This window comes from Bos grunniens, chromosome 8 (genome assembly GCF_055505025.1).
Source record: "Bos grunniens cultivar Pamir isolate PY7600 chromosome 8, Bosgru_T2T1.0, whole genome shotgun sequence".
Lineage (NCBI taxonomy): Eukaryota > Metazoa > Chordata > Mammalia > Artiodactyla > Bovidae > Bos > Bos grunniens.
This window is the reverse complement of record NC_141172.1, coordinates 79,171,073-79,185,405: the sequence shown is the minus strand read 5'-3', so window position 1 is coordinate 79,185,405 and position 14,333 is coordinate 79,171,073. Positions and strand designations below refer to the sequence as shown.

Below are 14,333 nucleotides of genomic sequence, written 5' to 3'. Positions count from 1 at the left end.
TTCCCGTGTATGAATGTCCTCTTTGGTCATTCTACGCGATTATACATTTTTTTCAAAAGAAGATTTTGTTTTTAAGAGAAACTAACTCGCACACAATCTAAGGTAGGGGGTGTCTCTCCCTGAGCCACACGGAGACCTGGGTGAACAGTGGACGCTTAAACGTTAGCGTTTCTAGAGAGTCGGTAACTAAGACCTCACAGAGACGGTCAGTTATTCGAATTATCAGAAAAACAGCAAGTGCTACGAGGCCTCAGACCCAGGCTGAACTTGCCCACAGACAACCCCAAGCATCCAGGGGTAAAGCCGAGCCTCCGAGCCGACCCGGGCGTACTGCTGCGCCCAGACCGCGAGCTTCGCGTCTCCCCGTGGAGAACCAGAGGCTTCCTCCGCACGCTTTCCCGGTGCTTTCGAGGTCCAGGAGAAAAAGGAAGCGAGGTAAGTACACCTCCAAGCGAACAAGAGCTGACAGCCGAAGCCCCGAACCCGACCGAACGCCCGACACCCGTAAAACACGCGGGCGCAGCAGCGTCTGCGACGGCGGAAGCGGGAGGGGCCGGGCGGTGGGCGGCCCTCCGGGTGAGGCGGGCGTTTCCGGCGTGCGCAACGGAGCGCTCGGGCGGGGGCACCGCCGGCTCCCAATCGCGCACAATGAGACAGCGCTGAGCGCCGGAAGTGGGGCTGAAGGAAAACACGGAGAGGGAGCCCGGCCGGGACAGGAAGAGGCGGGGGGCCGCGGCGGAGGTGGTGAGTGTTCCTGGGCGCCTTTTCCCCTGTGTCCCTTTCAGACTCGCGTCCGGGGTGGCTCTCCGGTGGGTTCTCCGGTCTCCAGAATTGAGGGCGGGCCTGGCCCGAGAGGTACGTTGACTCCATCCTCTGCCGGCCTCCTCGCCTCAGTTCCGAGGACCAGGGATCCCCCAGGCCGGCGAGGACTGAGCTCTCAGGCTTGAGTCCGCACCTTCACTTTGTGTCAAACCCTGCGGGGACTGGAGGAAAAGGGATCGGGGTGGAGGCACTCGCCCCCAGCCCCCTGTCCGGCTGGGGGGCACCCCGGAACCCCATCGAGGAGGCAGGTCACTTCCTGCTTCCTGGTCCCCGCGGTGGCTTCGTGGCCAGGAGTGCGGAGACGCCTCCTGTTTCTCCGTCTCCAACTCAAAGGATGGAAACTGAGGCAGATCGGGGGTGGGGCGGTCACTTGGGGATCGAGGAAGGAGAATTGCTGTTTCATGACAAAACCAAAGTTGTTTGGGGTGGGGAAATGAGGACTGGGGTGGTTACCGGGAGTTGACCCTTGGTCTTAAAGCCAGCCCCTATGACCGGAGCGGAGCCTTGGTCGGAAGCCCAGCGTCTCCCGTAGCCCAAGCGATCGGAGCCTGTCGGTCTGAATAGAGGCGAGCGGAGCCGAGGCCCCAGGGTACCGAAAAGGGACTGAAAAGTGGAGTTGAGAGAAGTACTGCCTTCACAAAGTTTCGGTTACTCTCTATTAACACTTAAAAGTAATTGCCAGCTTGTTTTTTAAAAGACTGGGGAGTTCTCTGAAGTATAGGCTCGGGGTGAGGTATTTGGTTTTTATGGGGGAGGGGGGGAGGTTCTGAAGAAAAGAGCTTTCGTTATATAGGTAAACGCCAACCAGCTTGGTATGAGTGACATTTTTTAATATTACAGTTTTTAAGACAGATTTAGTTTTATCTTCATATTAAATAGTACTAATTTCTATGAAGATATTATAAAACTAAGCCTCCCACTTCTAACATAATGCACTGATTATTGGAATGTGATGGAAATTAGGAAAAGGGTTTCTTGCAGGCTTTAATACATCTGTACAATGTGTGTGATATTTTGTGAATTTGATATGATGCCTTGTTATATTGATAGTTTGATGTTTCTCCAAAACACCTTCTTTCAGGTGAAGAGGAAGAAAACTGAAGTCAAAGACCATGGGAGATGCCACAAAACCTTATTTTGTGAGACGTCCTAAAGAGCGAGGGACTACAGATGATGATGATTTCAGAAGGGGTCACCCCCAACAAGATTATTTAATAATGGATGATTATGCTAAAGGCCATAGCAGTAAAATGGAAAAAGGCCTTCCCAAAAAAAAAGTAACACCGGGGAACTATGGGAATACCCCCAGAAAAGGACCCTATGCTGTTTCTAGCAATCCATATGCATTTAAGAACCCAATTTACAGTCAACCCACTTGGATCAATGACAACCACAGAGATCAGAGTAAGAGATGGCTATCTGATGAACTTGCCAATAATTCAGACAGTTGGAGAGAATACAAACCTGGACCTAGAATCCCTGTTATAAACCGACCAAGAAGAGACTCTTTTCAAGAAAGTGAAGATGGATATAGGTGGCAAGATGGAAGAGGCTGCAGAACTGTAAGACGACTATTTCATAAAGAGCTGACAAACCTGGACACCATGTCAGAAATGGAAGCGGGAAGCCCTGGTAATGTTTCCAACTTGTCAAGTTACAACCCTGAAGTCAGCAGTGTCTTATTTTTCATTCAGAGGAGCTTTATTATTTTCAGCAATGCAGTTCCAATTTTTCATAGTTTTGGCTTATTTAATGTGATTATTTTAAGGATAATCACGTTATTTGGGAAGCTTCAACACACTGCATATATTGATCCCTTTAAAAGTTAACTTTGCCACAAGGCTCATTTTACCTTAGTAAAAAGTATGTTTCCCATTGGTGCTTTTTAAAGAAGAGGGTGTGATCATATCCCCCTAGGGATATATCATAATTTCTGAGTGGTATGTATGTGTTTTCTAAATTATATATTGTAATTTTGTACTTGAATTATGTATGTATCCATAATATAAATGACAGAATGTAAAGCTTAAAAAAAAACTTATTCGATATAAAAACATAGTATAGACTGCATGTATCTCCTGGTACAGAGGAATACACATCTTTTGTGTGAAGGATCAATGTCTAGAGGAGGAGAGTGCAAGATTTTTTTTTCCTCAAAAGTGAACATGGCAAACAGGTTGAAAAACAGTGGTTAAAAAGTTGGAAATTCAGTTAAAAGCTTTGCCTTTTAGATCCCTTCTTCCAAAACACAAATAGATTTTGTCCACGTAGCAGAGAAACAGAATAATCAAACAGCCTTTTAAATCTTTAAGCTGAAAAGAACTTGAAGGAATTGCAGTGCTGTCATGATGTATCAAAGGTAGAATCACAGTTTTACAGAGCAGGTAGCTATGTCTCCGGTGAGGTTAAATTTGTCCCCACTTGTTTACGCAAAGTGGTAGATGAGGAAGTGAAACTGAAATCATGTACTGTGCTGCTCTGGCCATGAACTCAGCCTCACTGACCTGGAATCTGACAGAGAGAAATGAACATGTATTCATAATTTCTGGGCTTTCAAAGTTTGTGTATATTTAAGTAGTTCTTTATTACTGTGTCCAAGTGGGACATGGACATTTTAATTTAGTTACCAATTGTTGGTCTTTCAGAAAAGGTTGATTTTGAGCAGCATTATAAAAAGAAAGGTTTACAAGTCAAAAGTTTGCCACCAGGTAGATATTATAAGAGACTGAAAATCTGTTTTTCTGTATTCCTGTCTAGTCTTAAAAGGAAACCTTAAGTGATATTGAATGGGACCTGCATTTTTACTGTCTTTTTGTTGAAGTCAATCCAAAATGCCAGTGTTTTCTCTATAATGAAATTACAGGCGTTTGCTTTCAGTTTGGAAATTAAGGACTGTTCAGTTTTTATTCCTTTAAAAATCTTCGCAAAGAAAATATTAAGCTTTGGATAATATTACTTACTGTAGCAAGAAGTTCAGTTTAAAGTATAAACTTTAAAGTATAACCTAAGGATACTCAGAGTATAAAAGGCTCTCATTAAAGGAACTGAAATTTTCTTAAATCAAACTTATACCTTAATAACAAAGGTTCTATTAAATGATATGAAAAGATGTAATGAAAATTACTGTAGCATTGCTTTGTTTTTTGATACTAAGTTTCTATTTTTCAGTTCACTTTACTGCCCCTACCTCAAATTCATTCCTCAAATATCCTAGATTGCCAACTTAATATAGTTGGGACAGTGCCATTAATGATCTTAGCTGGAAACATCCATTCAAATACATGTGTCTTTTGTAAATGGCATAATGGACCATATTCAAATAAAATATGAGAAACTTGGAATACTGTATGTAGATAATTCATATTACTTACCTAGAGCCTGGGAGGAGCCAGGTAGTCTTCCTCTAAGTAATTATGGAAATTTTTTTTAGCAATACCCAGGTTTGCTATTTGACTGTTTAATTACCATGCAGGACTATGAGATTCAGTTTAGGATTTTTATAACCTTGTCAGTTCTGCTTAATTTAATTAATATTTTTCTTGTATTGTTATATAGATGAATTTCAGAATTCCATCCATGCGCTAATCTCTATTTCAAATCCCTTTATTTACTTTAGTCATGTGTGCCTGGACAAGATACTTTCTTGGACCAGCATTTTGTGCATCTGTATCCTGGGGATAATATTAGCATCCATGATAGGATCACTTCAGGGATTAATCTGAAGCCACCTAAAGTGCTTACGTTGCATCTGTTGCATGAAAAAATACTCAGTATTGGTAGCTGCAGTTGTCATCATCAGGCAAAATTTCTGCAGCCCTCCATTTCTCTTTGTAAAATAAGTTAACTACTTTTGAAGAGAAATTAAAGTCACTCTCTCTAGAAAAATTATATAGCAAATATAGCAAGAAGCCTTTGTAATCGAGAGAGAGAAGTGAAAAAAGTAATTTGGTTCCATATCAATTTTTGTTTTGGTGAACCAACAGTGGATTTTTCTGATTGTGTTACATGTGTCAGTGTAAATCTTTAAAGAGAGTTTTGCCTAAGAAACTTCTGCCTGGAATACTGAAGTTAGATGCAGTTATTCAGAGTTTGTAATGATAAATTAGAATAGACACACCTCTGAGTTAAAAGAATTGCTTACCTCAAAGCTTTATTCAGACCAGGAGTACCACGCTTAAAAGATTATGCTAATTTAGTTGTGAATAGAGGGAGTGTTAAAAAGCAATAGACTGATCTTAACTATTTGTCTTTTACTATTTTGTTTGGTCTATTTTGATTCCTATTTTTTAAAAAAACTATTTGTCCTAATACTTCTTTATTTTTTTAATTGCTGCTTTATTGTCGTATCGAAGCTGTTTGCAGAATTTCATTATATTCATCTCAGGGTAGTTTGAGTACAATGTGTGCTGCTTTTCCTTCAGAGCTGTTGGTGATAGCTTTTTTTCCTAAATTAAGGGCCCTATACCTCCCTTTCCCGACATAATTTCTTTTCAATTAACTGATTCATTGTACCTGCTCTACAAGGAATGAGTTCCACTGAAAACCTGTTGTGGCAGCTGCTTCATGCAGAGCATTTCAGTTGGTTTATATTTTCAGAGAATAATTTTTGGTAAGCCGTTTAAAAACTATTCAGTCCACTTAATCATAATTTTAATTGAGGAAATGAATTTCATTTTACTTTTATATGGTACTAGCAACTTCATTTTCAGAAGTTGTTGGAAATTACCAAAGCTATTTAGAACAGTTTTTTTTTTTGTAGATGAATTGCACAAACGTCTTCAGTTTTACTGAAGTTGAAAAGTCCTAAGTCTTAAAAAAGGAACAGATTTTGTTTATTATAAGGACTATAGAACTAACAGCAGAGTTTATAACCAGATGAATTAGTCTGTATTTGCAGAAAACTTTTATTTCAATTGCTAATTTGTTTTTGTTTTTTCATTTGAAATGTGCTCTGTGCAGGCTCAGGCTCATCAAAGAAGCTAAAATGAAAGTAAAGATAAAATGGTTAATAGTTGTCTTCAGTAAATAAAATTTTGGCTTCAATTTCTTGAGGTTAACATGGGGGAGGGCCCAATTCTATGATTGCATGATTTACAATTTAGTGATGGACTTTCACTCCAGTTAAGAATGAAGTTGATTTCTGAGTTCTTTGGAGATACACTGTCCATCTTTACTCCGTTGGGGTTGTTTACTTAGAAAAAATGAAAGCAAATGTGGACAGTTTTCTTTTGAATACCAAGTATCCTTCCAGGTATATTAGAAATTATTAAATAGAAATTATTAAATATATGTACATTATACATTATATTATGATATATTAATTACATTAGAATTACTGATGTACTTGCTTTCAAGTGATAATTTTTACTATTGCTTGAGTAAGCTCAGCAGTATACCAGGAAGAAATGATAGAATCAGATTTTATGGTTGAAGTAGAAGTCTTTTGTTTTCCAAAAAGATGGCTTCCATGGATTAGTATATCCACATGTTGAGGTGCTTAATGAGCATTTAAGCATTTTATCCATGGGAGAGGTGTACCTTCCCTTTTGCTCTGTGTTCAGATGTCATTCAGCTATCACGTGAGTTCATGAATAAATATGTAAGTTCTGCTTTTGACTTGGGGTTATTCAGTATCGCCAATAATATTTTCCCCCTAACTTAAGAAAACAAGAAACCGAGGTCCAGACCTCGGAAGCCACGGAGAACTAGAAATGATGAAAACGAACAGGATGGAGACTTGGAAGGCCCTGTGATCGATGAGTCTGTGCTTTCAACGAAGGAGCTGCTGGGCTTACAGCAGGCTGAGGAGCGGCTGAAAAGAGACTGCATCGACAGGCTGAAAAGGGTAACAGCTTTATTTGTTAGTTAAAATCCTTGTTTTGGTTTAAACTATGTTAGTAATTGGAACATGTGCTTTAATGAATTATATATCCTACTTTAGTATATAAGCACTATAGATCAAAAGTGATTCAGTTTGACTTTTTAGTTTCTTTTTTTAGGATTTCTTTTAAAAAACAATCATTAGCATAATGATAGTGACAGTAATTTATTAACAATTTAATAAGTGTACAGGAAATCATCTTCTGGCCAGCTTTTGTTTACCTGTATTTTGTCTCTGTACATCTTTCTCTCTACATGTCTCTCTAAATATGTATTTATATACAAGTATATACATGTCTGTAAATCTCTTCAAATTGTAGCGACCAAGAAACTACCCTACAGCAAAGTACACCTGCAAACTTTGTGCTGTTTTAATTGAATCCATTGCATTTGCTCATAAGCATATCAAAGAGAAGAGGCACAAGAAAAACATTAAGGTAAGTGTAATGTAACCTAAACACATATGTTTGTCAATTATTACTTGTCATCTTTATGACTTTCCTTAAGACTGTGATACTAATAATTTGGTTATTTATATTACTGAATTTATGTTAACCAGAATACTTTATACTGGTCAGATAGTTTTGCTGGGTAGTCTTGTGAATTTCCTTAGGACAGTATCAGGACAAATGAAGCCAATGCTAGGACCTAGATATGTGTCCTTATGCCAGTAATAACAAAGTAAATAATTTGCCATTACTGTTTCTAATGTTCTTTCCTTACACTTTTTCCTTATTCCTCCCTTCCCTCTATTATCATTTTATGTGCATAAAGAAGTGTGTGCGTGTTTGATAAGATGAAGACTAACACAGCTAAAGGGAGAAGGAGGGCTGAGAAAAATATTCGAGGGTACTGTGCAGGGTGTTGTCTCAGTGACTGGTAGAAGGTAAAAATGGTGTGAGTCATTTTTAATCTCAACATTGATCTTAAAAGGAGAAGCACGAGGAAGAGTTGCTCACCACGTTACCCCCGCCTACACCCTCCCAGATAAATGCAATTGGTATTGCCATTGACAAAGTGGTACAGGAGTTTGGCTTACACAATGAGAACTTGGAACAGAGACTAGAAATTAAACGTATCATGGAAAATGTGTTCCAACACAAGTTACCAGGTATTTTCTAGATTTGCTTTTCTTTTTAGCTACCTAAAATACCCCATTCATTTTTCTTACCATTAGTAATTTTTGCCTAATAGAAATCAATTTGCCATGTTCTAAAGCTCTCAGTTTTTTGTTTTTTATGTTTTTGTACTGAAGCTCTTTATGTTTTTGTTTTTCCTGGCTTACTCTAGGGTAGCAAAGACTTTTACATATGTTGTTATTAACCTGTCTTCATTGTGAATTTCATTGTGTTCGTTTACATGTCCCACATTATTAGAGCACCGTGGGACTCTTGTGTATATGTTTTGTTTACCTTTCTATTTTCCATCTCTAAGTTCAGTTCCCTTTTTAGTTGAAGTATAATTGGCTTACAGTATATCAGTTTCAGGTGTACAGCATAGTGATAATATTTTTTATACATTACAAAATGATCACCACACCTTTCTACCTATGTACATTGACAGAATATTTTGAATTAAAGTGTCTTGGAGTCATTTTCAAGTTATCTCTTTCCAGAAAAAGTTCTGTTTAACCATGCTTAAAAGAATTGCACCATCTAAAATGAGCTTTGAAAACTAATGTATAATAAATTTTGTGCACTGTTGAATTGATGTTTCTAAGTTATATCTATGGAGCCATGAAAAACTATTTTTTTATAGAAAGCTCCACAAGTGATTCTAATACACAGCCAGGGTTGAAATCACTATTTGAGTTTATCATTGGACTACCCATCAAACTATTCATTTTATTGAAATATTCATATAGTATGATTCATATTCATATATTTGTGTTCAGAAAAATAAAGAACAAGAATCTGTTCATTTCCTTATATTAGATATCTCATTTTTGATGTTGTAGACAAGTTCCTGAGATGTCATTTGTAATTTTGATTTTTTTCATAGATTTCCATTGTAAAATTGAGTGAACTTTGTCTTGGAAAAAATTGTTAAAACCCAAATAAATTACTTTATTTAACCTGGGAAAGAGAAAAGATACAAAGTTCCCTTTTTTGGCCCAACAGTAGTAAAACATTGAGGGGGAAATGCCATAAAATAAATATAGGTGGTACCCATACACATATCTTCCTCTAAAGAGTGACTCACTTGCTGCCTAACATTTTAAGTTATATCAGTGATATTATAATCACTTTCTAAAGTTTTCCTGAAAAGATTGTATTATGTTAAATTAAACCTTTTGTTCATAATATAATGAGTATTCATATTGAAAATAATGTAATGCTGATTTTTATGATTATTGTTTTACTGAACCATGATCTTTATAGTAAATTACACCTATGTATGCTTTCAAAAAGGTGAATGAAGTATCTGCATTAACTCTTCAGTGTACTCAGGTTTATAAACATATAACAAAGTTAGACATCTCTTTTCGACTTCCATATTTTAAAAATCATTTCAGCCAGTATTTTCTCTGAAAAATGTGAAGTAATAAAGGAAGTATTAATGTATTTTACAACTGGTATGAAAAGAGTGGCTATTAAAGTAAACTGCATTCAATGCAGTCTTCCCTTTTAAATAAAATAACAGTGAAAGCAAGAGCAAAGAGTCACCCATTCGTGTCCTTTCATTGTGCCAGACTTGAATACTGTTTTTCTTTTGTGTGTAGTTTTAATTGATGGTTCCATTTCTGAAATAGCAGTGTCTTGCATTAACTTTTGAGAAATTTTACTTTATAAATGACTTCTATTTATTTAAAAAAATTTTTTTTTTTAGATTGTTCTCTGAGATTATATGGGTCATCCTGTAGCAGATTGGGTTTCAAAAATTCGGATATAAACATTGACATTCAATTTCCAGCCATTGTAAGTACAAAATAAATCTTAGAATTTTCACAGAGTGGTATGGAAGTTCTATTTTTTTTTCTAAATGTGAGCTATATGTGGATATATTTTAGATGTTTGAGGACAGTTTAAGTGTAATGTTGGGTTTTTTTCCCTAAAACTACTTTGTTTTTAAAAGTATAGTTTTTTCCCAAAAAATTTTTTTTAAGGTTCCAATGCATGCCTTCAATTTTAAAGAGTATTTCTTCTTATTCTACATATCTTTCATGCTTTCTTCAAACACTGGTTTTTTTAACCATGTGAATCTGATGGTGTTATTTGGCTCTATTAACTTGAAAAGATTACATTGTCTTGACAATTCAGCTTTGCAGTGGCAGCAAAGGATTTCAGATTTCAAATGGGTGTGGTGTGTGTGTATATATGTACACATATATATATATAAACATTTAAGATCTGCAAGCTCGATTTGTTCCTGAGTTCCCTCTTACATACACCCACCTTGTAAAAATAATTACACTTTTGAAGAACTGCACCTAGCCTAAATTTCTGGTTTAAACAGGGTTCAGAAAGATGTTAATGAGTCAGAACTTTAAAACTGGAAGGCACTTTAATAGGTTATTCATTTACTTACTGGTGGTTCCTGCAGGCCAGTTTGCAAATGGTTTATGCCCATTTATTTGGGTTACTGCTTAAAAATAGAAATAAAGATTTCTGACCTCCTCCCCCAGATCTTCTATTTCACACTCCTTGCCACACATTCCTTGCCATTCCCAATTGCTATAGCTACCTGGTCAGTTGACCAAGATTTTACTTTTCTTTTAATCTTAAATTCTAATTAGTATTTTATCAGCATGGCAGTTATTTTGATTTCATGTCATTCATTCTTTGAGTCTGTGTGATATGCCAGGCACTATACTAGGTTCTAGAGGACAAAAAAAATATGATTGCTTCTTCATGAAATTCATACCTAGTGAAGGAGATAAGTAATTATGTATAGATAATTTATTATAATAAGAGCAATTCAGAAAAACAAGGTTCTGTGACAGAATACAAGCAGTCCTGAAGCCCCTTTGAATGGATAACATTTAAGCTGAACTCTGAAAGATGAAAAGGGATGGAGAGAGTGAAGGAGTGTTTTAGCTTGAGGGCACATCATTTGCAGGCATTAAGCATGGCCTGTTCAGGGAGCTAAAGGGAAAATTGTTAGGGCTGTGAAGGGACCTAGAGAAAGAGGAGCATAAGATTAGGATAGAGATGTAGCCTGGATCCCAAAATAGGGGAAGCTGGAATTTCCTTTTGGCCTAAAGGCATTAAGTAGCCAGACTGAGAGTTTTAAGGAGGGTCAGGACTGGATCTAATGCATGGTTTTAAGTGGTTTTGGTTCCCTGTGTAGCAAGGATTAGAGAAAGGCAAGACAGAAGTGAACACCGGTAAGCAATTTGTTGAAGTAGTCTCACAGAATAATAGTATAGTATTAACAGTTTGACATCTTCTAGCCACAACTTCAGAGAAGGCAATGGTACCCCACTCCAGTACTCTTGCCTGGAGAATCCCGTGGACGGAGGAGCCTGGTAGGCTGCAGTCCATGGGGTTTCGAAGAGTTGGACACAACTGAGCGACTTCACTTTCATGCATTGGAGAAGGAAATGGCAACCCACTCCAGTGTTCTTGCCTGGAGAATCCCAGGGACGGGGGAGCCTGGTGGGCTGCCGTCTAGGGTCGCACAGAGTCAGACACGACTGAAGCGACTTAGCAGCAGCAGCAGCCACAACGTGGGAGATTTGCTGAGAGGCTAATTAACTCAGGAATTAGTGAATCAGGAGTTAACTGAGTAGTCAGTCTTTTTGCCCATGGTCGTCATCTTTCAGTGCTCATCTTTCTGTGTCTGACTGTGTGCACATAGCATAATGATTAGTTCCTTTACTCAGGTAGTAAGGTGCTTTCTAGTTTGGAGAGGCATTTGGGTAAGTTCAGATGACTGTATTATCTCAGTGAAGCCAAAGTACTTATGAATTATTTGATGTATTCATTGATTTATTTCCTAGATGTCTCAGCCAGATGTTCTCTTACTTGTCCAAGAATGTTTAAAGAACAATGGTAAGGCCAAATTCCTTCCACATTTTGTTGTTAAATTTTTTTTTTTGTCTATAATTTAAATATATCTTATTTCTCAAGCTTTGAAAATAGGAAGTCATGTTTTTTGATTTACTTATATGAGTAATAGCCAAGAAAAAAACTAAAGCAAATGCCCATGAATTATTAGCAGGTTAATTGGAGTCTTGTTCTACTATGCAATTGTTCTACTATGCAGAATAACTATTTTGTAAGTAAAGCTTTTTGCTTGGTGATAATGTCACAATTTGTAAAGATTATACAGGTCCTAGCCTAAGACTGATAAGAGTCAAAGTATGTAAAATTTACTCTTGAGGTTAAAACTAAAGGATGTTCATCTGTATTCCATGGCTCAAATTAATACTTTATGAATAATAAATAGTGTGACTCAACTCAGATTAATGAATCAGCAAATAATTGTTCCTAGGTATGTTGTCATATGTCCAAAGTAATGCCCAACTGGGACTTGACAGCTTGTGTGCTTTCCATAGGCCTGGTTAAATCGTCTCATCCCTGAATTAGTCTTTCCCATCCTTTTTGTTTTGACTGAATGAAATGTTTAAACTTTTCTTCTTACTTCAGTCAGTATGTATTTTGACCCCACATGTTTTAGTAGCTTTTGCAGCAGTTTTGTTTTTTATTGTCCTATCCATATTTATAATTATGTTACTGACCTAACATTTAAATGTTCTAGTTCAATAATGTAGCCATTTCTAATCAGACATTAATTTTGTAAAATAAGGGTTTTAAATTAATGTGATTACTTGATTCTTGAGTAGAATACTTTTTCCTTTTCAAGTCATTTTTATTTCATAATCATCTCTTAAGAGCTTTATTTCATAATGGTCTTTTGAAAGACCCAACAGATGATGCACAGCTGGTACTTGTACTTTATCTAATTGTGCTTTTATACAAAGGCTTAATTAACTAATCTGTGTAATATTCTTTTCTTTTTCCAGACTCTTTTATTGATGTTGATGCAGATTTCCATGCTCGGGTGCCAGTGGTGGTGTGCAGAGAAAAGCAAAGGTCTCTGTCTTTTTAAGCTGTTTATTAAGTATCAGCTTGCCAAAAGCACTTGTACTTTACTACATCTTAATGTCCAGTTTCTAGAATTACAAGCTCCTATGTGGTTAATTTCATAAGCTTACTATTAGCTTTCTCCCTCTACTGTTGGTGTTTAACCCAAGAGGGAAAAGTGTTTTATCTTAAAAAGAAGAAAAGTACTTAAAAGGAAAAAATATAGAAAGGAAGCATTTTGATCCATTTCAGTAAAAAAAAAAAAACTATCAAATAGTTACTTGCTCTGATCACCTTTATTTGCCATTCTTTTTAGCAGCATTTTAAACAGTACTGGAAACAGTTGGTATGACTTCACCCAGCTCTCTCTCTCCATCTGGAAACACTCCCATTCCCACTGTAGATGGGTGGTTTGTAGGCTGTAATGAGTCACCATCAAGCAGATTCCTCCAGCTAGGGAAAACACTTTTGCTCCTACTAAGATGAATTCATACTCCCGTTTGAAACATTTTACACTTCTTTGCATTTCCCCCTAAAAACTGTTTTAATATAAGAAAACGTGACAGTTTTAGTTCTTAAAAAAAAGTTTACCCAGAAAATAGCTGCCCTATCTTTTTAAAGCCAGTTATTTAAATGACCTATAAGGGTTTAATGAGTTTTTTATTTTCATTTTTAAGGTATTTATTTTCAGTGTAAATTAGTTGGTGGTAGTGTAAAAGAAACCTGATACCTGTATAACACTTTATCTTTCTCTTTTTCCTTCCCATTGTCACCCTCTACCCCCCACCAGTGGTCTTCTTTGTAAAGTGAGTGCAGGAAATGAAAATGCTTGTCTGACAACAAATCATTTAACTGCCCTTGGAAAACTAGAATCAAAGCTGGTTCCTCTGGTGATTGCATTTAGGTACTGGGCAAAGGTAGGTTTGAGTTCTTTAAATGAATGAATACATTCTACATATGCCTAAGCAGTACATTTTGATTTTTACGTGGTTCATTTAATCTTAAATGTTTGGATGCATATTTATAGACATCAAGAGAGTTGGCATCTGAGTATTAGAAATTTTAATATATATATAGAAAGAAAAACGTACTGTTTCTGTTTGACTATAGCATATTGTTCAAAAGATCAATGATTTATGATACTTATTAAAAATTAGATTTGTAGGTCAAATCTGAGTTATAGCCTACAAGTTTACATTTTAACTAGTTTCCTGAAGTGAGTCTCAGATACAGGAGAATTGAGATAAAGTCTCTCATACCATCCAGTAATAAACCCATGCTTAGTCAGTCGTGTTGACTCTTTGCAACCCCATGGACTGCAACCCTCCAGGCTCCTCAGTCCGTGGAATCTTGACAAGAATACTGGAATGGGTTGCCGTTTCCCCCTCCAAAGTATCTTCCCAACCCAGGGATCTAACCTGCATCTCCTGTATTGGCAGGTGGATTCTTTACCACTGAGCCACCTGGGAAGCCCCGATAATATACCCAAAGACTCCCAAAAAATGAAAGCCAGTATCTAATCTTGCTTTACATTTCTACAGTATTTTAAACATGGTATCCTAATGAAATGCTCAGATGAACACGAGAGTATCTTAACGTTTC

At 37.1% G+C, this 14,333-nt stretch overlaps 1 protein-coding gene across 26 annotated transcripts in view; it reads left to right on the top strand.

Moving 5' to 3' along the window:
- Positions 1-299: 299 nt before the first annotated feature.
- Positions 300-14,333, top strand: part of TUT7 (terminal uridylyl transferase 7) — a 58,946-nt gene continuing 44,912 nt past the window's right edge. For 16 of the 26 annotated variants that reach the window (XR_015170169.1, XR_015170168.1, XR_015170170.1 and 13 more), the window contains exons 1-9: positions 715-744; positions 1,904-2,454; positions 6,486-6,667; positions 7,023-7,139; positions 7,636-7,813; positions 9,532-9,620; positions 11,645-11,696; positions 12,671-12,740; positions 13,522-13,648. Coding sequence is in view for 23 of the 26 variants with exons in the window: in XM_086416919.1 (XP_086273045.1) it covers positions 1,935-2,454; positions 6,486-6,667; positions 7,023-7,139; positions 7,636-7,813; positions 9,532-9,620; positions 11,645-11,696; positions 12,671-12,740; positions 13,522-13,648 (1,335 nt within the window). In the remaining 3 variants the exon portion in view is untranslated. Of the gene's footprint in view, positions 436-714; positions 1,494-1,903; positions 2,455-6,485; positions 6,668-7,022; positions 7,140-7,635; positions 7,814-9,531; positions 9,621-11,644; positions 11,697-12,670; positions 12,741-13,521; positions 13,649-14,333 lie in introns of those variants that run through there. The other 10 variants (XM_086416912.1, XM_086416904.1, XM_086416925.1 and 7 more) reach the window with 8 other exon arrangements.